Genomic DNA, 22993 nt, shown 5'->3' on the forward strand with positions numbered 1-22993 from the left:
CTAACTTACTCTACATTCTGTAGTAGTGAAGTATACTGTGTTACAAATGCAGATATGTTTTTAAAGGAAAACATATTTACCTGAGCTGTGAGATGTAAGGCAGACACTGAAGGAAACTCAGTACTTCACTCTCTTCATGTGAGCAGCCTGTCAGCTCCACTTGTTTCTTCTCTGGTTGGAGTTTCAGCACTTCCAGGAGGATGGAGGTCTTTCTCTCTGAGAGGTTTATGGACCAGACTGCAGGAGCTGACTGGAAAACTGACTGTAATAAGTGAAGGGCACTCCTGCCTGTTTTAGTCTCATAAGAGTACAGGTCCATGAGGAAGTCACACCACTTCTGTTTAAGAGGACTATTTTTATATCTGCACACTGATGATAACAGCTCCAGTATCTTCTCTCCTGTCTGCTGTTCTCTCTCTGCTGCTGCACAGAACAGATCCCCAAAGAACCTTGTTGTGTCTTCATCTGATGTATTAGTATCAACACTGGAACAATAAGAAGGAAACATTCAGTGATAATTTGATCTGAGCTGAATAAAAACAACCACACACTACTAATGGATGAAATGCTAATTCCACTCATTGACACACAAATCACTTTATCATGTCTGTGTGTTTAATCTGGATGTTTGGTTGCTATTGTTTCTGTCTCTTTAGTAAAATGAAACTATGATAAAAAATTACAGACTGTTTTATTTCTTTGTAAGTCAGAAAACTTAGAACTTTACTTAAGGAGCTCTTTGGAACTGAACCTGACTGGACGCTGACCTGTATACTGAAACTAAATGACTACAAACCAGAGGAAAGTTGAACTTGATGAATGAACTAAAGAAATGAACTAAAGAAAAAACTCTTAAACGTCCCAGAGACACTTTCCTGCATTATCATGTGACAGCTTTTGTCACTTAAATATGAACATTATGTTTGTGCTGTTTACACTTGTCTGTGATGCTCTGTGAAATATTCCCTATTATTTATCAAAAGTTAATATTCACATCAAAAGTTTAAGACCACACCTCCAAAAAAAACCTGTATCCCCGACAAACAGAAATCAAAGGCTGTAAAACAGCCTGTACACTTTAAGCGTTGTTTTCAATAAATTGCATGGTCAAAAAATGTTTTCTCTCTCCCATTTATTCTTGTTGCATGTCTACTTGGAGCCTTGTTAAGATCCAACCATGCAAAAAATTATTTTCTGCCACCCAGGTTAGGAGGGAACTGAGGAGGATTAATGGCAAGAAGGCAGCGGGTCCAGATGGCATCAGCTCGAGGGTCGTCAGGTCCTGCGCGGACCAACTGTGTGGGGTGATGGAGCACCTCTTCAACCTGAGCCTGAGGTTGGGAAGAGTCCCACAGCTCTGGAAAACCTCCTGTGTTGTACCAGTGCCAAAGACTTCACGCCCCAAGGACCTCAACAGCTACAGGCCGGTGGCTCTGACATCCCACCTGATGAAGACCCTGGAGCGGTTGGTCCTGGCTCAGCTTCGGCGCCTAACAAGCTCATCACTGGACCCACTTCAGTTTGCCTACCAGCCTGGCATTGGAGCGGATGATGCCGTCATTCACCTCCTACATTGTTCCCTCGCTCACCTGGAGACCGCTGGAAGCACTGTGAGAATCATGTTCTTTGATTTCTCCAGTGCCTTCAACACTATTCTTCCCTCGGTTCTGAAGGACAAGCTGGAGAACTCTGGAGTGGACCATCACCTCACTACCTGGATTTTGGACTACCTCACCGACCGACCACAGTATGTGAGGACTCAGGGCTGTGTGTCGGACAGGGTCGTCTGCAGTACGGGGGCCCCACAGGGAACGGTTCTGGCTCCGTTCCTCTTCACCATCTACACTGCAGACTTCTCCCACAATTCCACCCAGTGCTTCCTGCAGAAGTTCTCTGATGACTCTGCAATAGTCGGCCTCATCACTGATGGGGACGACAAGGAGTACAGAGGACTGACTCAAGACTTTGTGGACTGGTGCCAGCTGAACTACCTCCAGATCAACGCCAGTAAAACCAAGGAGCTGGTGGTAGACTTCCGCAGGCACAAGCATTCTCCACTGCAACCACTGAACATCCAAGGTATGGACATTGAGGCTGTGGACAGCTACAGGTACCTTGGTGTTCATCTGAACAACAGACTGGACTGGACTCATAACTCAGACGCCCTCTACAGGAAAGGGCAGAGCAGGTTGTACCTGCTGCGGAGACTCAGGTCGTTTGGGGTGGAGGGCCCACTCCTGAAGACCTTCTATGACTCTGTGGTGGCTTCTGCTATCTTTTATGGTGTGGTCTGCTGGGGCGGCAGCATCTCTGCTGGGGACAGGAAGAGACTGAACAGGGTGATCCGAAGGGCCAGCTCTGTTCTAGGATGCCCTCTGGACCCAGTGGAGGTGGTGAGTGACAGGAGAACGGCGGCTAAGCTGTCATCCCTGTTGGACAACGTCTCCCACCCCATGCAGCAGACTGTGACAGCACTGAGCAGCTCCTTCAGTGGGAGACTGCGGCACCCACGGTGTGGGACGGAGAGATTTCGCAGGTCTTTCCTCCCCACTGCTGTCAGACTCCACAACAAAGACTTTAACTGAACAAACACACACATCCACACATGTGCAATAACACTAAGTGCAATAATCCTTTCTGGCATCGTTGTATTTTTACTCAGTTGTATATAGCATTCGTATTCTATTTTTATCTTATTGTATATTTTTATTCTATTTTATTCTACTGTATATAGTATATTATTTTATTCTATTCTGTACAGCTGTGTACTGTATTTATTCTTATTGTATTCTAATTTTTGCCTCATAACTTTTGCACTGTCCACTTCCTGCTGTGACAAAACAAATTTCCCACGTGTGGGACTAATAAAGGTTATCTTATCTTATCTTATATAGTGTCACGATCATGGGTCTTTTGACCCAGCGTTTTGAGTTTTAGTTTATTTTGATGTTTATGGTTTGTTTAAGTTCATAAAGTTATCTAAATTCATTTGTTTATTAGATTCACCTTGTGTTTTCAGCCCCCTGTTAAGTCTCCCTTGTCCTTTATGTGTTTCATGTCTGCATGTCTTTTGTGGTCAAGTTCATGTAGTCATGTCTGAGTTTCATTATGGTTCCTATTTTATTTTGAAAGGGGTCCTGTGTTCCTGTGTTATTTTGTTTAGTTTTACACTTCCCCTGTGATGTCGTTATGTTCATTTGTTTCAGCTGTCCCCCCCGTGTGTTGCCACTTCTCCTGATCACCTCATGTGTGTATTTAAGTCCTCAGTCTTCCTGTGTTCAGTGTCGCGTCCTCCCTCATAGCTGTGTGTGATTTTCCCTGTGTCTCCTTATGATTTAGTTTCCCCAGTTTAGTTTTGAATTGTTATTTGTGTCTCACCACACCAGCAATAAAGCTGTGTTTTTTGGAGTTTACTTTTTGCGTTTGGGTCCTTCTGTTGCCTGCCCATAAAACTGTCAAAGGGACCCAATTAAAAATGATGGATGCTGGGAACAGCGCTCCAAAAGTTACAGAGTAGTGTCAGAAAGTTATGTAACACAAGTGTCAGAGATTAAAGAAGAAAAAAGTGCAAATTGACAACTGATTGGGGAGTATTGGCAAACATATTACATTGACAATTGAGATAATATTGACGCTTGTAGAGTTGAGAAAATACTTATTAGGTTAAAGTTAATTTGTTCCGATTAAAAAAAACAAGAAATGGAAAGTTACCCAACAGCAGGAGTAGGGGTTACTGCTCCTATATAAAGGAGGGTCAGATACGCCCGGGGCTGCTTTTTTCCTGTCTGTCATTTTGTGTGTCTCTGCTGTTTGTGCTCTACACTGCGGCGTTCACTATGCTTCCTTGCTGTATTTGTACCATTTTTGCTGTTCATATGGTAAATGGACTGGTTCTTATATAGCGCTTTTCTACTCTTCTGAGCACTCAAAGCGCTTTATACAACACCCATATATACTATTATACACCCATTCACACCCATTTTTCTAAGTGCTTTCCTTGCTAACATTCACACACATTCATACTCCGATGGATGCATCGGAGAGCAATTTGAGGTTAGTATCCTGCCCAAGGATATTTGGCATGCAGACAAGGGGAAGCCAGAAATTGAACCACCAACCCTCCAATCAGTAGATGACCTACTCTACCACCTGAGCTACAGCCACCCCAAATGACACTGTTTAATAAAACTCTGTCTTCTAAGAATTATACTCTTTTCCAGAGGATCTTTTTGAGTGACTTGATTTTGTTTAGATCTGAAAAGCTGGTCCTCCACAGCGTTGGTGGGATAAGGTTATCATATTGGCTTCAAAATTTGCGACCCAACACTTTATGGGGTTGTTTTAATTATTGTTATAACTTTTCTTTTAGCTGTGTATCAATCGCTCCTTAGTTGGTACCTAGAGGACATAACCCCAAAGATCCTAACTTACTCTACATTCTGTAGTAGTGAAGTATACTGTGTTACAAATGCAGATATGTTTTTAAAGGAAAACATATTTACCTGAGCTGTGAGATGTAAGGCAGACACTGAAGGAAACTCAGTACTTCACTCTCTTCATGTGAGCAGCCTGTCAGCTCCACTTGTTTCTTCTCTGGTTGGAGTTTCAGCACTTCCAGGAGGATGGAGGTCTTTCTCTCTGAGAGGTTTATGGACCAGACTGCAGGAGCTGACTGGAAAACTGACTGTAATAAGTGAAGGGCACTCCTGCCTGTTTTAGTCTCATAAGAGTACAGGTCCATGAGGAAGTCACACCACTTCTGTTTAAGAGGACTATTTTTATATCTGCACACTGATGATAACAGCTCCAGTATCTTCTCTCCTGTCTGCTGTTCTCTCTCTGCTGCTGCACAGAACAGATCCCCAAAGAACCTTGTTGTGTCTTCATCTGATGTATTAGTATCAACACTGGAACAATAAGAAGGAAACATTCAGTGATAATTTGATCTGAGCTGCATAAAAACAACCACACACTACTAATGGATGAAATGCTAATTCCACTCATTGACACACAAATCACTTTATCATGTCTGTGTGTTTAATCTGGATGTTTGGTTGCTATTGTTTCTGTCTCTTTAGTAAAATGAAACTATGATAAAAAATTACAGACTGTTTTATTTCTTTGTAAGTCAGAAAACTTAGAACTTTACTTAAGGAGCTCTTTGGAACTGAACCTGACTGGACGCTGACCTGTATACTGAAACTAAATGACTACAAACCAGAGGAAAGTTGAACTTGATGAATGAACTAAAGAAATGAACTAAAGAAAAAACTCTTAAACGTCCCAGAGACACTTTCCTGCATTATCATGTGACAGCTTTTGTCACTTAAATATGAACATTATGTTTGTGCTGTTTACACTTGTCTGTGATGCTCTGTGAAATATTCCCTATTATTTATCAAAAGTTAATATTCACATCAAAAGTTTAAGACCACACCTCCAAAAAAAACCTGTATCCCCGACAAACAGAAATCAAAGGCTGTAAAACAGCCTGTACACTTTAAGCGTTGTTTTCAATAAATTGCATGGTCAAAAAATGTTTTCTCTCTCCCATTTATTCTTGTTGCATGTCTACTTGGAGCCTTGTTAAGATCCAACCATGCAAAAAATTATTTTCTGCCATTTTTCAAGTGGTCTTAAACTTTTGATCAGGACTGCACTTACCAATATTTACTGAGTAAATAATTAATTACATTTTGATCAATTTACTTTTAGAAGTGCTGCTGGAAGATTAAAAAAATAAAAAATTAAGTTAATATTTTTTAAAACTATATCGAGTTAAAACTATATCAAGTTTACCCAATTTCCTTCGGGTCAACCTTCAGGATCAATAAAGTTTTATTGAATTGAATTGAAGTTTTGTTTATGATGTGCTCTGCTGGACGGAAAAAGAATGTTTGCAGCAGAGTGGTGTCATACAATGAGCTTTATGAGTTAGTGTTGCAGAGTGTAGCACGGTGGAAAAGAATGGAGAGAATCCTCCACTAAACATTTGGGTTGCCAGTGCCACTACTTTTTTTTTTTTTTTTTTTTTTTTACATGCTTTGGGGTCTGTCGCTGCATCCCAATTCAGGGTCTGCAGCCTTAAACTACGCAGCCTTAACAGTCCACAAGGGCCGCGTACTCAAAGACCGCTAAGGCCTGAAGCGCGAGGCTTCTGAAATGGGATGGTCTAGCATCCGTCACGCTGCCCATGTTGCCTATCAACCGTGATACCAACCGCTGGAAACGTTTCATACAACATTGTTTGACAGAAATGAAGGAGAAAATCTTTTGTTCATTTGTTTGTTTGTTTTTATATGATTGTGTGATTGATAAGTATCTGAGGCTGAGACCACGGGACTGTGCAAACATGATTGTTGGGCTTCATTTCTGAAACGGAACAGTCATTTTATTATATTAACCATAATAGTTATTACAGCAGTGAACTTGAACTCTGTGCCCAATACTGAGCTTCAGTAAAGATTCAAGTTGCAGTTATTTATATTTCCTGTCACCTTAAATCTTCACTCAAAGATATATATATAGATGTATTATATATAAGAGACAAATATTGTTCTTTTATTATGTTGGCATAACTAAATTTGGCTCAGTGCTTACACATATGTGTAAAAAGAAAATGTACGAGCTGTGAAAACTGTTTCTGATAGAATGAAGAGTAGACTGATATATTAAATATTCCTTTATTGGGTGAGAAAATCAGACCATGTCATAACTGCTTTAAGTCATACAGAATAGATATCAGAGCCTTAAACTCGCTGACTTCTGCTAAATGGGTCAAACTGGGCAGAAAGTATACAAACACCTAACATCCTTATAGAATATGATGTAACACTATAGATCAACTTACCTCAGAATATATAAAGCATATAAACAATTACAAACAATTCCAAAATACTCAAAGCTTCATAGAACTGAAACAAACATTTATTTTTAGGTCCATTCTGCTGCTGATACATACTTTAGGTTTCTGAATGTTAAACTTGTTGCTGCCTTTCATAGTGTGTAACTTGAAGGCCCTGAGTACTTTCTCCCACACTGCAAACACTGCAATGATACAATTATTTGAACATTACCTAATAAGACTGATTCAGGACAGACAGTTATGTTACAGTTTTCTAGCAGTCCTTCACAAACAGGGAACAGTCTGTCTATTCTCTCCATCTGTCAGCTGCTGCTGGCTCTTCCTCCTCCTCTTCCTCACACACTGCTGAGTTTGTCCTGGTGGATCATCAGGGGTGCAAAGCCTCACAGATGATGTGCAGCAGTGGGTCCCTCAGTCTGTCCTCACTCTGGACACTTGCAGTTGTCACACATGGAAATCAAATGTGTGATAAGCTGCAGGATTCAAACACAACTGTGACTTATAAACACATGTTCATACTTTTGTTACACAATCAGAGAGAAAGAAACAGAGAGAGAGTGCAGGACAGACAGACAGGTGACAGTCTCAGGTGTTTACACTGCTACGAAACAGCACAAGAGAAGGAGGATTTAGTGTTTGTGTTATTACGAGTGCTAAACAAGAAGAGTTCCCAGATGACACAGTGGACACATGTGTGACTCCTGTGATTAAAGCATCTTTCTTTCAGCTTAACGAGTGAACCGTCAGCTCGTTCAAACACACGTTAAAGTCCGTTTGGCTCGACACCACCGAACAGAGGCAGCAATAAAACATAGCTAACATTAACAGTGCAGTGAATCCTGGTTGTGCCGTGATATTCAGGACTGCAAACCGAGCAGCATCACTGACTTTCAGCTTGTTGTGTTTGTGGATATATGACTGACTTTAATTATCCACAAAATCATTACATTCTCTGTAAGATTAAGGTCAACTATTGAACGGTGTATATTTTGAAGTAAAGGCTTTAAAGCAAAGCTGACGCTGAGAGTACAAACAGCACTAATGTCACATAACTGCCGACATGTGGCCAACAGTAATGTTTTAATGTTCTTCATTATTAAACATTCACACATAAATAAGTGACATCATATTCAGTACTTACTTTTAAGAGTTTACTCTTTGGCCGCCCCGCTTCAGCCGTCTGCCATTTTTTGGGGGGCAAAATTACCCACACCCACCGCTGCGCTATGAAGTCTGGGATATGTTGGGCCATGAATTCTACACCGCCACATCCTTAAAATTCAAGGAAATGAAGGACACATTTGAGGGCCGCATTTGGAGCAGCCTTTGAATTGGGACAGCCTTCGTCGCGTCGATGTGACGTAATCGGCCTTAAAATGTCGCCTTTAAGGTTGCAGACCCTGAATTGGGATACACCCCGTGTGTCTTGTGTGAGGTGTGGGCCACACGCATGTGGGAGTGGACTACTCTAATCTAGCTGCCAGCTATTTGGAGTTGAGTACAGGGAGCAGTTGATTGGGAAGGATTGGAGCCCTTGTCTATAAAGGGGAGAGGAAACCTGAAGGGGGGTTGTTGTTTTTTTTTTGGTAGGACACTGTTGCAGCAGGAAAGCCAGTTGATCTTGGAGACTCCAAGCTGAAGAGTGCACATTTTAAAGGAGTTTTTCCCCTTTAAAAATGGGATTTAAGCAGTACTCTGTTACTTCTCTGTCATAAGAAACTTAACCATTGGGTACCTTCGCGTTAACTTTTATCAAGTGGAAAAAAGTTAGCATTCATCCTCCAGCTTCAATGTTGTTATATTATGCTAACATAGCTGTGTATCTAGCCACCACGTAGCACATCATTATATACACTCAACAAAAATATAAACGCAACACCTTTGTTACTGCTCCCATTCCCCATGGGATGGACGTAGAGACCTAAAATTCATTCCAGATACACAAAATAACCATCCCTCCCAAACAGTGGTCACAAATCAGTCCAAATGTGTGGTAGTGGGCACATCTGCTATATTGAGATAATCCATCCCACCTCACAGGTGTGCCACATCAGGATGCTGATCTGACATCATGAGTAGTGCACAGGTGTACCTCAGACTGCCCACAACAAAAGGTCACCCTGGAATGTGCAGTTTTTTGCGCTATTGGGGGTCTGGGGACCCAGAACCGGTCAGTATCTGGTGTGACCACCATTTGCCTCATGCAGTGCAACACATCGTCGCATGGAGTCTATCAGATTGTCAATTGTGGCCTGTGGAATGTTGGTCCACTCCACTTCAATGGCTGTGCGAGGTTGTTGGATATTCGTGGGAACTGGTACACGCTGTCGTATACGCCGGTCAAGCACATCCCGAACATGCTCAATGGGTGACATGTCCGGTGAGTATGCTGGCCATGCAAGAACTGGGACATTCTCAGCTGCCATCTGCCCTGAACAATGTGAACCATGATTCATCCGTGAAGCGCACACCTCTCCAACGTGCCAGACGCCATCGAATGTGAGCATTTGCCCACACAAGTCTGTTACGGCGACGAGCTGGAGTCAGGTCAAGACCCCGATGAGGACGACGGGCATGCAGTTGAGCGTCCCTGAGACGGTTTCTGACAGTTTGTGCAGAAATTGTTTGGTTGTGCAAACCAATTGTTCCAGCAGCTGTCTGGGTGGCTGGTCTCAGACGATCTTGGAGGTGAACCTGCTGGATGTGGAGGTCCTGGGCTGGTGTGGTTACACGAGGTCTGCGGTTGTGAGGCCGGTTGGATGTGCTGCCATATTCTCTGAAACGCCTGTGGAGACGGCTTATGGTTGAGAAATGAACATTCAATGCACGGGCGACAGATCTGGTTGACATTCCTGCTGTCAGCATGCCAATTGCACGCTCCCTCATTGCTTGTGGCATCTGTGGCATTTTGCTGTGAGACAAAACTGCACATTCCAGGGTGGCCTTTTGTTGTGGGCAGTCTGAGGTACACCTGTGCACTACTCATGATGTCAGATCAGCATCCTGATGTGGCACACCTGTGAGGTGGGATGGATTATCTCAATATAGCAGATGTGCCCACTACCACACATTTGGACTGATTTGTGACCACTGTTTGGGAGGGATGGTTATATTGTGTATCTGGAATGAATTTTAGGTCTCTACGTCCATCCCATGGGGAATGGGAGCAGTAACAAAGCTGTTGCGTTTATATTTTTGTTGAGTGTACCAGCTAGCCCAACTTCAGTAACCCTACAAACGTCACTGCTGTTTAGTTTCCTGTCTTCATTTATGCCAGAAGTGATAGCAGAGCTGTACGTTTTAATTTTTCAGAAATCCCTCAGTCAGAATGTGGTATGTTAGGTTGGAAATTAGTGAGCTAGCTCCCTGATAATTTCTGACTCCGTTAAATTTCATAAATTCTGTTTTCATGGATGCCTGGATGTTAAACTTCATTGTTACAACTAGTAAAGCAGCCACACTGATCATTTTCCAGGGTATAATTGGCTGTTTTTGACTACTTTTGATTTCACCTCTGCATTTCACCTTTAAAAACTGTTTATCTTGCCTTGTTTGGTATCATTCTGTTCAGCTCAACCTCACATATCTGAATTTGGAGTCTTTTTCATTTTGACACACTATAATAGCATAACTGATCTAAATTCAGACAAAAAAGCTTAAAATCTGAGTAGAAAAAGTTATATTTCATACTGTAAAAACCACAAACATGTTTCATAACTTGAAATGCAAATTTAAATTGTACATTTCTAAAAAATTATGCACAAGTTTTGTAAACAAAGTTATATGGTACTATTTACCTAAAAATGCAGCCAATGCCTGAGGCGTTTTTTATATAACCATTTAAAACTATTTACAGAACAATCAGGTGTGCTGCATCAAATAAGAACCCAAACAAATTATTTGTGCCACTCCAAAAAATAGTCTGTCCACTATAAGACAGAGGAGCACACCACAGGCCTAAACTTTGCAGGTACAACATGAGGTGTGTCACTTCTCCAGTTTTCCACCTGGAGACAGCGTTTACACTGCAGTCTGCCTTTGGTGGCTTTTTTGGAGCAACTGTGACATTCACCAGTATAACTGACACACAAAACAAAACAACGACTACACTACACACTAACTACACAAGACAACACACCAAGTACACACTCCAAACACGCTAAATGTCACAAATCTCTCACATGTGAAAACTCGCTCTCTCTTTCTTTCGCTCGTTCGCCCTTGCCGGTCAACTCCTAAAACTTCCCCCCTATTCCTAAATAACCAAATGCCACATGTTGCCATTTAATTTTTTGATTGGTCGACATGATACGCTTTAACTGTCATGGTCCTGGGTCGTTGACCCAGCGTTTTGTGTTTTGTGATTATTTCCCTCTGTTCTAGTTATTCTGTGTCCTCCCCCCTTGTGTCCGGTTCGGGTTCTAGATTTCCTGTTTTGTTCTGAAAGTCTGTGTCTGTTGTCATTGTGTTCAGCTTGTGTCCTCCAGTCATCATGTGTATTCAGATCAGCTGTTCTTCCCTCCTGTGTGCGATTACCCGATTACCTTGTGTGTGTGTGTGTATATATAGTGGGTGTCAGTCTGTGTTCGTTGTCGGCTCGTCTGTGTTTCTTGGTATCCTGGTCCTTGGTCTGCGTCTCTCTGCTCCGCTCTCCGTTTTGTAAGATTTCAGGTTTGCTCTTTAGTTTCTCCCAGTTTAGGTTTCCGTTTGTAATTACTCGTGCTTCATTGCCTGTTTTTGCCACGACCACCCTGTAAATAAAACGTCATTCGTATCATCAGTTTGCTGCATTTTGGGTCCTCCTTTTCCTCCACACCACACGGCTCCCTCCCCCAGCCGTGACAGTACGAGCCGACCAAACATGGACCCAGCGGCATCCGCACCTCCCGAGGAGCTTCGGGAGGAACTAATTGACTCTGTTTCCAGGTTGGTTAACCTATGGCTCGAGCATGAGGGGGAAGAGTGTCTCCGCGCTGTAGAAGCCAGGCTACAGCAGCTCATCTCTGCTCACTCCTGGCTGCTGGACTCTCTTCACCCGCTCGCACAGGACTTCATACTCAACGAACTGCACCTTCACCCACCAGCCGCTACCGCTTCCCAACTCAGCCCGGCGGCGAAGATTTTGCCCGGCCCGCCGGAGGTTTTGCCCGGCCCGCCGGAGGTTTTGCCCGGCCCGCCGGAGGTTTTGCCCGGGAGGAAGCGACGATCGCGCCGTCGGCGCATCACCCCACAGCCGAAGACTAGGACTTTGGAACTGCCAGCTGTGGTGAGTGAAAAGGACCCTTTTTCTGTTTTGGACTGTGTGTCTGTTTATTCCGGGGCTGTGTTTTTTGAGTCAGCTGCCCTGCCGGTAGCTCAGTTAGCTGCCCAGCAGCCACTAGCTCAGTTAGCCACTCAACCGTCACCCCCATTACAGTCACAGCCAGACCTATTAGACACTTGGTTACAATCCATAGCTCAGTCAATAGCTCAGTTGACAAGAGACTCATCCGCCTTATTATCACCTATTCAGCCATCGTTGTCACCAACTCCTCCTGCACAACAAGTTAAGTCCATCCAACCCGGAAAGAACTATTTTTCACCTGTTCATGTCAAGCAGAGAGACACACCACATAATATTGTAATCAGTCCTCAAAAGCTGGCCAGCCCAGAGACTGTGACACACTCCAGGGCCTCCCCAGAGGCTGGGTCCCAGCCCCCGGCCGACTCTGGACCCCTGGAGATTAAGAAGCCAGCTGAGGACTGTATCCGGCTGTCGCTGCCCGAGCTGGGTCAATGCTCTGTGCAGCTGCAGTCTGCCTTGTGTTTGCCAGAGGCCCGTGTGCCTGCTGGTTCTGACCCGTACCTGCCAGAGGCCCGTGCGCCTGCTGGTTCTGAACTGTGCCTGCCAGAGGCCCGTGCGCCTGCTGGTTCTGAACTGTGCCTGCCAGAGGCCCCGGTGCCCACTGGTCCAGAGACTGTTTTCGCTGGGGGGCCCGAGGAGCCCGTCCAGCCTCCTGCTTCGCCTGCTGGGGGGCCCGAGGAGCCCGTCCAGCCTCCTGTCTCGCCAGCTGGATGGCCCGAGGAGCCCGTCCAGCCTCCTGTCTCGCCAGCTGGATGGCCCGAGGAGCCCGTCCAGCCTCAAGACTCGTCAGCTGGGGGGCCCGAGGAGCCCGTCCAGCCTCAAGACTCGTCAGCTGGAGGTTCAGGAGAACCTAGCCAGCCTCCTGCCTCGTCAGCTGGAGGGCCCGAGGAGCCCGTCCAGCTGCCAACTGCAGCCTCATCATCCTCGCCAGCTGCAGCTTCATCCACGCCACGGGCAGCAGCAGCTTCTTCCACGCCTGCAGCGCTACAGTCTCCGGCTTCCACGCCGTCGCCTGCTGCAGCCTCATCATCCTCGCCAGCTGCAGCCTCCGAGCCTTCATCCTCGCCCGGTGCAGCATCGTCATCTGCCTCGCCTGGCCCGGCTGCAGCATCGTTATCTGCCTCGCCTGGCCCGGCTGCAGCCTCGTCATCTGCCTCGCCTGGTCCGGCCTCTGCTTCAGCCTCGTCATCTGCCTCGCCTGGTCCGGCCTCTGCTTCAGCCTCGTCTGGTCCGGCCTCTGCTTCAGCCTCGTCTGGTCCGGCCTCTGCTTCAGCCTCGTCTGGTCCGGCCTCCGCTTCAGCTTCAGCTTCAGCCTGGTCCGGCCTCCGCTTCAGCTTCAGCCGCGCCTGGTCCGGCCTCCGCTTCAGCTTCAGCCGCGCCTGGACCGGCCTCCGCTTCAGCTTCAGCCGCGCCTGGACCAGCCGCTGCTTCGGTCTCGTCTGGTGCTGCGACGGCCACGCCACCTTCGGGTCCCGAACTGCCGCCTCGACATCGGCGGTCATCTACCAGGCCGCTGGTGGAGCGTCATCGTCAATATGGACGACCTCCTAGACGCCGCCGCTGCCTTCTGCGCGGTCGGCCTCCAGACTTGTGTCATCGTCGCCATTGCTGTCCGCACGGTCGGCCGCCTGAACGGTTTCCTCGTCGCCGCCGTTGCTGTCCGCACGGTCGGCCGCCTGAACGGTTTCCCCGTCGCCGCCGCTGCCGTGTGCACGGTCGGCCCCCTGAACTGCCTCCACTCCGCCACCGCTGCCTTCCGCTCGGTCGGCTTATGGATCTACGTCGCCGACGTGGCCGGCCTCAGAAGATGAACTGTCCTGGACTTCTGAGTTGTCAGCCTCCGGGCCGGCCTCCTGAACTGAGTTTTGTTCTCGTGCTCCAGCATGTGTGTTTTTGTTTTGGACAATTCTCTCGGTTCGCTGGAGCTTGTGTTGGTCCCTCCGTCCTGGGCCCCCGCCGCCTGCCCTGGGTTGGTCGTCTGTTTTTGTTTTGGGCTGTCTGGAGCCAGCCCTTGGAGGGGGGGTACTGTCATGGTCCTGGGTCGTTGACCCAGCGTTTTGTGTTTTGTGATTATTTCCCTCTGTTCTAGTTATTCTGTGTCCTCCCCCCTTGTGTCCGGTTCGGGTTCTAGATTTCCTGTTTTGTTCTGAAAGTCTGTGTCTGTTGTCATTGTGTTCAGCTTGTGTCCTCCAGTCATCATGTGTATTCAGATCAGCTGTTCTTCCCTCCTGTGTGCGACTACCCGATTACCTTGTGTGTGTGTGTGTGTGTGTGTGTGTGTGTGTGTGTGTGTATATATAGTGGGTGTCGGTCTGTGTTCGTTGTCGGCTCGTCTGTGTTTCTTGGTATCCTGGTCCTTGGTCTGCGTCTCTCTGCTCCGCTCTCCGTTTTGTAAGATTTCAGGTTTGCTCTTTAGTTTCTCCCATTTTAGGTTTCCGTTTGTAATTACTCGTGCTTCATTGCCTGTTTTTGCCACTACCACCCTGTAAATAAAACGTCATTCGTATCATCAGTTTGCTGCATTTTGGGTCCTCCTTTTCCTCCACACCACACGGCTCCCTCCCCCAGCCGTGACATTAACAGCGATAGGAAAGGGGTCTTTTTTTTTTTTTTTTTTTTTCTTTTGCTCACAAGCGGAGAGTGCTTGCTAGTGCTATCCTTAGAAAACTGCGTTTTCCTTCTGCTGTAAATACCACTGTTTTATTCAGTAAAAACATTGTGTATTTTTAATTATAACTCTGGTTTTACGTGGCCTTTCAACACAATTTAAAAACTGGTATATAGTTTGAAGTCTGCACTTTCGATCCAAGTTGAAATGGAGACTGGGTTGCTGCATCGTGTTGCTGTGTCGTCTTAAATTGGGGTCCCAGAGGGTTAAAGATTAAATAATTTCGTTTTAAACTCTCCGTGACGTCTCAGTGTTTGTTTGACTTTGGGACCTGAAGTGGAGTTTGGACCCAGAAATGGCTAATGACGTCAGACTTAAAGACCGGATAGCAAAGGAGAACAACATTTAGTCTATGTATGTTGTTGGTCAGAGTTTTTTTTTTCTCTTTAGTTCTGATTAAAAAGTTATGATTGAAGACACAAAGTTGGGTTTTACTCTTGTGCTTGTTGGGAAATGAGGACACCTTTTGTTTTGATGCTGGTGTACCTCTGTTTAATTATTCCTTTGGATGTCTGATGAGTTACTGAGTTAGCATAGCAAGATAGCCATTAGCTAAGTATAACATAAATTCTGTGTGTTCCTTTAAGTGCTCTATTAGCTTGTTTATTTAAAACTAAGAGGTATGTTTTCTTGACTGTAAACAGGTGATAAATATAACAGTGTTTTGTAATTCCCTCATGTAACAGTGAGGTGAATTCTCACAATTCAGTAAGAACTGGATTAATGTGGCTGCTGTTCAAAAAAGACAAGACTGTGTTGATAGCTGTAGATGGAAAATGTTTTAAGGTCCTTTAATTCAGTTTTTTATTTATTGCATTAAGTTGTTATATATGAAGAGATATAGTCACTTGCGGTGATGAAATTATCATGCAACACTGATGCAAAATGGCTTCACTGCCTGAGCAGGGTTTTTTTTTTTTTTCTTTTCTGCAGTCTAAAATCGTTCAAGTGCGACACATTAATCCACCTCTGATGAGTCAGGATGCAGGATCTCCAGCTTTGATGCAGCAAAATTTCCAGCCTACTTAATTCTGCTGCATTAATTCTGGACTGATAATCTTATGAGATCTCCATACAATACATTATCCGGGTAATACTACTAACAATAACACTATACAGACACCTAAAGTGAGAAGACTGAAATGTTGTGAAATTTCAATATTGTGAAATGTTAAACTGCTGTTTATGGGGTTGTTTCAATAATTGTTTTAACTTTTCTTTTAGTTGTGTGTCAGTTGCTCCTTAGTTTTTACCTAGAGAACATAACCCCAAAGATCCTAACTTACTCTACATTCTGTAGTAGTGAAGTATACTGTGTTACACATGCAGATATGTTTTTAAAGGAAAACATATTTACCTGAGCTGTGAGATATAAGGCAGACACTGAAGGAAACTCCTCAGTTCACTCTCTTCATGTGAGCAGCCTGTCAGCTCCACTTGTTTCTTCTCTGGTTGGAGTTTCAGCACTTCCAGGAGGATGGAGGTCTTTCTCTCTGAGAGGTTTATGGACCAGACTGCAGGAGCTGAAAATACTGACTGTAATGATGGAAGGACACTCAGGCCTGTTTTAGTTTCACAATCCTTCACATGGGAGAACAGATCCAACAGGAAATCACAGTCTGCACAGGAGCATCTCTCATTAAAAGGGAACGTTCCATGTCTGCACACTGATATTAACAGCTCCAGTATCTTCTCTTCTGGTTGCTGTTCTCTCTCTGCTTCTTCCCATGTCAAATCCGTTTGACTTGAGAGTAAAAATGAAGGAGAGAAACTGGAAGGAAAATTGAACATTTTGTCAGAAGTCAGTTGCATTACAGAAATGTCCATTATCATTTATATAAAACTGTTACATTTCAACATTATTTCATGCAGGGATGTCCTGGTTCATCCCAGAGATTTGGATGTGCAAAGATGCACAAACTGTTGAAGATAAACATGACAACTTGGACCTGTTACATTACCGGCTGTGAGTGAGAATGAGAGATGCATTTAGTGGAATTTTGTTGATTGACCTGACAATAAAATGTTTTTTTGATGATTCACATTTTCCCAACTGTACCTGACATCATGTAAAACTAAAACATTCCCCCTCCAAAAAAGACATTAAGAGGCAAAACTGTGTGCCATAATCAGGGTTAAATAGTGCTGGCATTTTTGTTTTCTTGGCACAACACCCAAACAACTGCAGGTGTCCATAACTGTTGTTTGCAGTACTTCAGCATCTAGCTAGCCATACTAAAAATGAAAACAGTCACCTTATAAAACATCTGCTTACATCTTGTTGAATTTAGTTCAAAGACCTGTGAATCTCAGAAAAGCAGCAGCCCAGATCAGCTAATCACATCACTTCTACACTAAGAAACAACACTAAGAAAATCTACTGGAGCTCTCAATAAAAATTATTCTGAGATGTAATTCTTTTCCCCATCCTGAGCCACTACAATGGATTTTCAGGTCCCACTCCCCCCATGTTGAATACCAATTTAACCTCTTCCCCACTTATTTCTGAAAATAGGCAAAGTTGAATCACTACTTCAACTTTTAATAAAGTATTTTTTTTAAAAAACAAGTATCTGTACTTCTATTTAAATACATAATTTCTAAACTTTTGCCACCTCTGCTCCAAGCTCTGGCTAGTGTTAGCTTTAGCCACTTACCTTTTGCTACCTTCTATGAACTAGATATGTTTAGCTGGATCAAGGTGTGCTGACTGCCCATTTCATGGTCCTTGGTTGCTGACCCAGTGTTTTGGTTTATGAAATTTTAAGTTATGTTGCTGTTAAATATCTGTTAGTCTGCTACTGAATAGTTTAATTCTTATTTCAATTTTTTTTTTTAACATTTTATGCATTTCCTTTTTCTTAGTTTTGATTTCTTTGTTCCAGTTTGTGTCTCAGTTTGCTTTTCATTCCCCCATCCTGTTATGTCAACTCTTCTGTGCTAAGATCTTGTGTCTGTCTTTACATTTAGTTCTGGTTCTCACTGCTCATTTTTATTTTGGATAGTTACTTGTCTCCAGTGTCTTGTGTTTAGTCTCACTGTGCTTGACTGTGATTACCTGTGTCATGTTATCCAGCTGCTCACTTCCCCCAATTGCCCTCTTGTATATAAACTTAGCAAAGAAGGTAAGGACATTTGTGTTTGGTCAGCTATTTATTTGTTCTCACAATGCTTCTTAGTAATAAATTCTGCTGTTGCTGGCCAAATGAAGGTTTCTGAAGCATTGGAGCTTGTATTGAAAAACAGTTCATTACTCGAAGCGTTTCAACACAGTCATCTATGGTGACATCTGGTGGCCAAAAATATGAAAAACAGCTTGAATCTACAACCTTTAATGAACTGCTTCATTATGATTGCCCACTCTACAGAGCTGAATTGACAGCTTCTGTTTTATGACAGTTCTGTCTGGTATCGGGCTGATATGGTGAATAAGGCTTCCTTGTTTAAACATGTACCACGGAGTGCTCTCATTTTCTTTATGACTTCTTGATGTGTTTTTATTAATAGAAATAACAAAAACTCTATATAACAATGTACAACACAATCTTAAAATAAGTTAGGAGTATGTTTGCTGCCTCCATGTGATTATGTAATTAACCAGTGGACAGGTACATTTATAACTTCTATAATTATAAATATAATAATATCTTGTATTTCTTATGTACTTTTTAGACCTGGGAGCAGAATTGCTGATGTACTGGTTTTTATTTAGGAATAGGCAGAGCGTCCTCTTTTCCTGGCTTCATGTCTCTAATTGTGTCACACACCGGTTTGCCATGTCTCACACAAAATTACCAAAACACAGCACAAATCCCGCCATTCAATTCCTTATAAACCATTGAATCAGGTACTGAAGCAGTGATGTGCCAAATGAAGTTCAGAAAACGTTGATCACATGATTCTGTTCAGCTGAAGCAAGCCTCATCACAGTGTTTCTGAAGCACTGTGTTAGGTTTTTTTACCCATGGGCCGGAGCTTCAGCTTCAAACAGGCCATTACCAGCTGTTGGAAAGTCTGTGTGTTTGCTCTTAAATGGTGCCACACTTGTAAGGAAAATGCATTTGTGTAGTGAGCAGCAGAGTTAAGTATGTGTGTTGGAATCATGAAAAAATCTCATTCTTCTACTGACTCTTGTTTGGAGCTTTTGGTTCATCCAGTGCTGACATGCAGGTGCCCAATTCTATTGTAATGTACAACACAGAAGAGCATCTTTTCTTTTCTGTGGTAAATTGCTGTAAAAGCGTAATCTAAATGTTAAAACAAAATCAGAATTTTATAATATACTAAGCTTTGATTAATTTACCTAGTTTACATCACAACACTCTATATGTAGAGTATATCATGTAAAGTACAATTCATTTACCTGAGCTGTGAGATATAAGGCAGACACTGAAGGAAACTCAGTACTTCACTCTTTTCATGTGAGCAGCCTGTCAGCTCCACTTGTTTCTTCTCTGGTTGGAGTTTCAGCACTTCCAGGAGGATGGAGGTCTTTCTCTCTGAGAGGTTTATGGACCAGACTGCAGGAGCTGACTGGAAAACTGACTTTAATGATGGAAGGACACTCCTGCCTGTTTTAATCTCATAGTCCTTCACATGGGAGTACAGATCAAAAAGGAAATCACACCATATCTCTGTCAGAGGGAATGTTTTGTATCTGCACACTGATGATAACAGCTCCAGTATCTTCTCTCCTGTCTGCTGTTCTCTCTCTGCTGCTGCACAGAACAGATTCCCCAAGAACCTGGTTTCTTCTGAAGGCTCTGACAACGGAGGTATGACACTGAAATCATGAGTAAAAAAATGTGACATAGTTTTTAACTAAAAAGAAATATAGTTTTTGAACAGAAAAAGTGATACTATTACAAATTAATGTACATGCAAGATTAATTTCATATGCCATTATTGATGGCTGTTGGCAGAGCGCGGCCAGCAGGGGCCCAGTGGGGGCACTGGCCAACTCCCAGATTTTCAATGTGCTACCAGAACTTTTTCTGAAATTTTACACATTTATTTCTTGCAATATGTCCACAGAGTCCTAGTAACAGATTTCTTTCTTTGTCACAGCAACTTATTATTTATCATATAGAAACACAGTTTAACACGTACTGTATTTTCCGCACTATAAGGCGCACTTAAAATCCTTTAATTTTCTCAAAATTCGACAGTGCACCTTATGTATGAATTCTGGTTGTGCTTACTGACCTCAAATAGATTTTGTGTGGTACGCGACGCTCAAATCTGTCAAGAAATGTTTTAGTATGACTTTGCTAAGCTATGAAGCCGCACTGCTTGATGGATTGTCAGAGCATTACGGCTAATGTAGTCAGGCGCCTCCCGGAGTAATCTGTTTCCAAAACTCCATCCTTTCAGGTCCCAAGGTCAAACGAACACTGCAGCATCACTAAAAGTTAAAAACTGTCTAAATTCTTTCATCTTTAATAAAATGATCAGCATTGCTGCTTTACCAGGTGCAACAATTAAGTTTAACATCCAGGCATCTATGAAAACAGAATTTATTAAATTTAACTGTGTTAGAAGTTAGCAGGAAGTTAGCAGAAAGTTAGCTCGCTAGCTTTCACCTAAACATGATATAGCATGTTCTGAATGAAAGATTTCTGAAAACGTTAAAACGTACAACACTGCTATCACTTCCAACACAAATGAAGACACAAAACTAAACAGCAGTGACTTTTGCAGGGTTACTGAATTTGGACTAGCTGGTATATAATGATGTGCTACGTGATCGCTAGCGACACAGTTATGTTAGCATAACATAAACACAGTGAAGCTGGTGGATGAATGCTAACTTTTTTCCACTCAAAGGGAAGGGTTCCCGATGGTTTGGGACAAATGCAATCGCATGGCAGGATGTTTTAAACGGACCAAACTTCAGTCAGGAAAACAACTGAGATAATCCATCCACAATACGAGGTTAGTCATTAATATACTGCAACAACATGGGAATAGAGCAGCTGCGAGACAATTCAGCATTAATGAATAAATGGTACGGAAGTGGAGGAAGCAAGAACAACAAGTTGAATAAAGTTTGACTTATCTGACTGTTTTGTTTCACTTAATGCGCCTTATGTCGTGGTCCTGAGTCTGACGACTCAGTGTTTTGTAGTGATGTGCGGATCGATACTGAAATGTTGATTCCTCCGATACCAGTCATTTATGTTCTAGAATCGATTCTCACATTAAAATACTGATATTTTAGTAATTTAGGGTAAATTTGTAGTTTAACATTAACAGGAACACAGTGGAAAGAACCTATTTCATTCGCATTGTCTACATTGTGTGACAGGTGAGACCTGGAGATTTGGGACCGCCCCTGGTGGGCGGAGCTGGTCTTCGCTCCTTTCATAAGCGCAGGTGTGGGCAATTGGGTATTCCTTTGCAAACCTGAAGCTGCGAGTGCTTGGTCCGAGTTGGGCAAGTTGGTGTTTCTTAACTATGAAAGTCTGATACGCGTCCTTCCCCTAAACTTCTGTTAGAACGGTAGGTTACACAAAAATGTACCACTTGAGCTCTGGCTGTTGGCAGAGGTTTACAGTTATTTGCACCCTTGTAGGTGGGAAACATTGCTCCCGTGAGAACGGTATAGTGGACTTCATCGCCACTGACCCACATTTATTAGGGTGTGACACGAACTTGTGGACAGGTAACAAAACCAATTCAGTGGAGGAATATTCCTGTGTTTTATTGTCCAGCTAGTGATCTCCTGTCTTTTATTCACAGAGTACCGAGCTGCTGCTTTGCCAGGTGGATTTCTGGCTGCGGGCAAAGGACCCGACACATCAGTGTGTTTTAATTTGTTTTAAACTGGTGTAAGCCGACAGACTGACTGCTGCGGCTGTCGATGGTTTTGGGTTTTGGTTTTACTTTTTCTGTATCAGTAGGCACCACAGATATTGATCCTTTTAGTATTTTAACCCCTTTATTTATATATATTTATATATATATATATATATATATATATATATATATATATATATATATATATATATATATAGTCGCAGACGGTGAAGGCGCTGCAGGGAAAACAAATCCTTTTTTTTTTTGTCTCCCCGCTTTTGCATGCACAGCGGTGGGCCCGAGTGAAGACGGCACTGAAGATTTGACTTTTTTTCTATAGTGTTTTACCCATTTGGGGTCATGTGTGAGTTGCCGTCCATGTTTAACCTGTGTGCTATGTCGATTTGTTTTTAAACGGTTCCCCGCAGCGCTTGTCCCGTCTCACGGGCAATCGCACAGTTTTATCGTCTCTAATAAGGTAACGTTTTTAATTGGTTTGAGGTGCCGCTGTTACACTGTTTCTTTTATTTTGTATTAAAAAATTAAACTCTTTTAAACTGACTGTGCGCCTACGGCTCTGTCCTATTTTAAATAGGTACCTACCACGGGTCACAATTGGAAGGAACTACTTCCTCTTCCGCCTTTCATAGTCATGTGCAAAATACGGCTGTATAAATGTGTCGCAGCCCCTTGGCGTGCGCACTCACAACAATGGCTGAGCGTAATTGGAGTCATGTGCAGACGTATTTTACATCCACGAACAGCCGAGACGTGGTTTGCGATACATGTGGCAAGAAAATGAGGTGTTGTGGTAACACCACAAAGTTGTCAAACACCTCAGAGTAAATCCTATCACAGAATATGACGAGCGTATGTTGGGGCGAACTGAAGAGGAGTGGACAGGGACAGGTGCTGCTAGGGCGAGACGGACGTCTCTCACGGAGCCCTTCAGTGCTGCAGGCAGGCAAGGTGTTCAAATAGCGCACAACTTCAGGTTTTTTATTTCTATATGATGAACTTTGCATTATTAAGTGATAAGAACAAGCAATCTGATGTCCTGTAATCATTATGACGCTATAATTTGAGATACAATAAAAGACACAATAAATAAAATACGTTTTTGTACCCTCCTGTCTCCCATCCCTTGATTACTGCTTTGTGTATTTAAGCCCTGTGTGTTCTCCTGCCTGTTGCCGGTTTGTCTGCATTAATCCCCTCCATCATCCTGAGTGGTTTCCCTGCATCTGTCTGTCTCTCTGTCCTTCACCCCATTTGGTTATCATTTTAGGTTTGCTCTTTAGTTTTCCCAGTTTAGGTT

General features: G+C 43.4%; 2 protein-coding genes across 2 annotated transcripts in view; one reads left to right on the plus strand and one right to left on the minus strand.

Annotated features, from left to right (window-relative positions):
- Positions 1 to 22993, minus strand: part of LOC146680819 (uncharacterized) — a 79348-nt gene that overhangs the window by 33692 nt on the left and 22663 nt on the right. The window contains exons 11-14 of the mRNA XM_085447704.1: positions 19241 to 19660; positions 16235 to 16648; positions 4503 to 4907; positions 81 to 485 (exon numbers count right to left, since the gene is read on the minus strand). Of these exons, the coding sequence (XP_085303830.1) occupies positions 81 to 485; positions 4503 to 4907; positions 16235 to 16648; positions 19241 to 19660 (1644 nt within the window). The remainder of the gene's footprint in view (positions 1 to 80; positions 486 to 4502; positions 4908 to 16234; positions 16649 to 19240; positions 19661 to 22993) is intronic.
- Positions 11708 to 14441, plus strand: LOC146680820 (uncharacterized). Its single transcript, XM_085448828.1, has 4 exons — positions 11708 to 12131; positions 12378 to 12893; positions 13017 to 13427; positions 13516 to 14441. Exons 1-4 carry the CDS (start codon positions 11727 to 11729, stop codon positions 14296 to 14298), a joined length of 2115 nt encoding a protein of 704 aa, XP_085304954.1. The 5' UTR covers positions 11708 to 11726; the 3' UTR covers positions 14299 to 14441.

The sequence above is a fragment of the Copadichromis virginalis genome, linkage group LG23, assembly GCF_057382275.1.
Source record: "Copadichromis virginalis isolate Kocher_CV1m ecotype Utaka linkage group LG23, C_Virginalis_male_GT1.1, whole genome shotgun sequence".
In the NCBI taxonomy this organism is placed as follows: Eukaryota; Metazoa; Chordata; class Actinopteri; order Cichliformes; family Cichlidae; genus Copadichromis; species Copadichromis virginalis.

What these genes read in the sequence shown, in the direction of transcription:
- LOC146680820 (XM_085448828.1), top strand. Translation starts at nt 11,727, where the DNA reads ATGGACCCAGCGGCATCCGCACCTCCCGAGGAGCTTCGGGAGGAACTA. An exon ending in CTTTGGAACTGCCAGCTGTG is followed by an intron (nt 12,132 to 12,377) that starts GTGAGTGAAAAG and finishes TCACCTATTCAG; the next exon opens with CCATCGTTGTCACCAACTCC. An exon ending in CTGGGGGGCCCGAGGAGCCC is followed by an intron (nt 12,894 to 13,016) that starts GTCCAGCCTCCT and finishes GGGCCCGAGGAG; the next exon opens with CCCGTCCAGCCTCAAGACTC.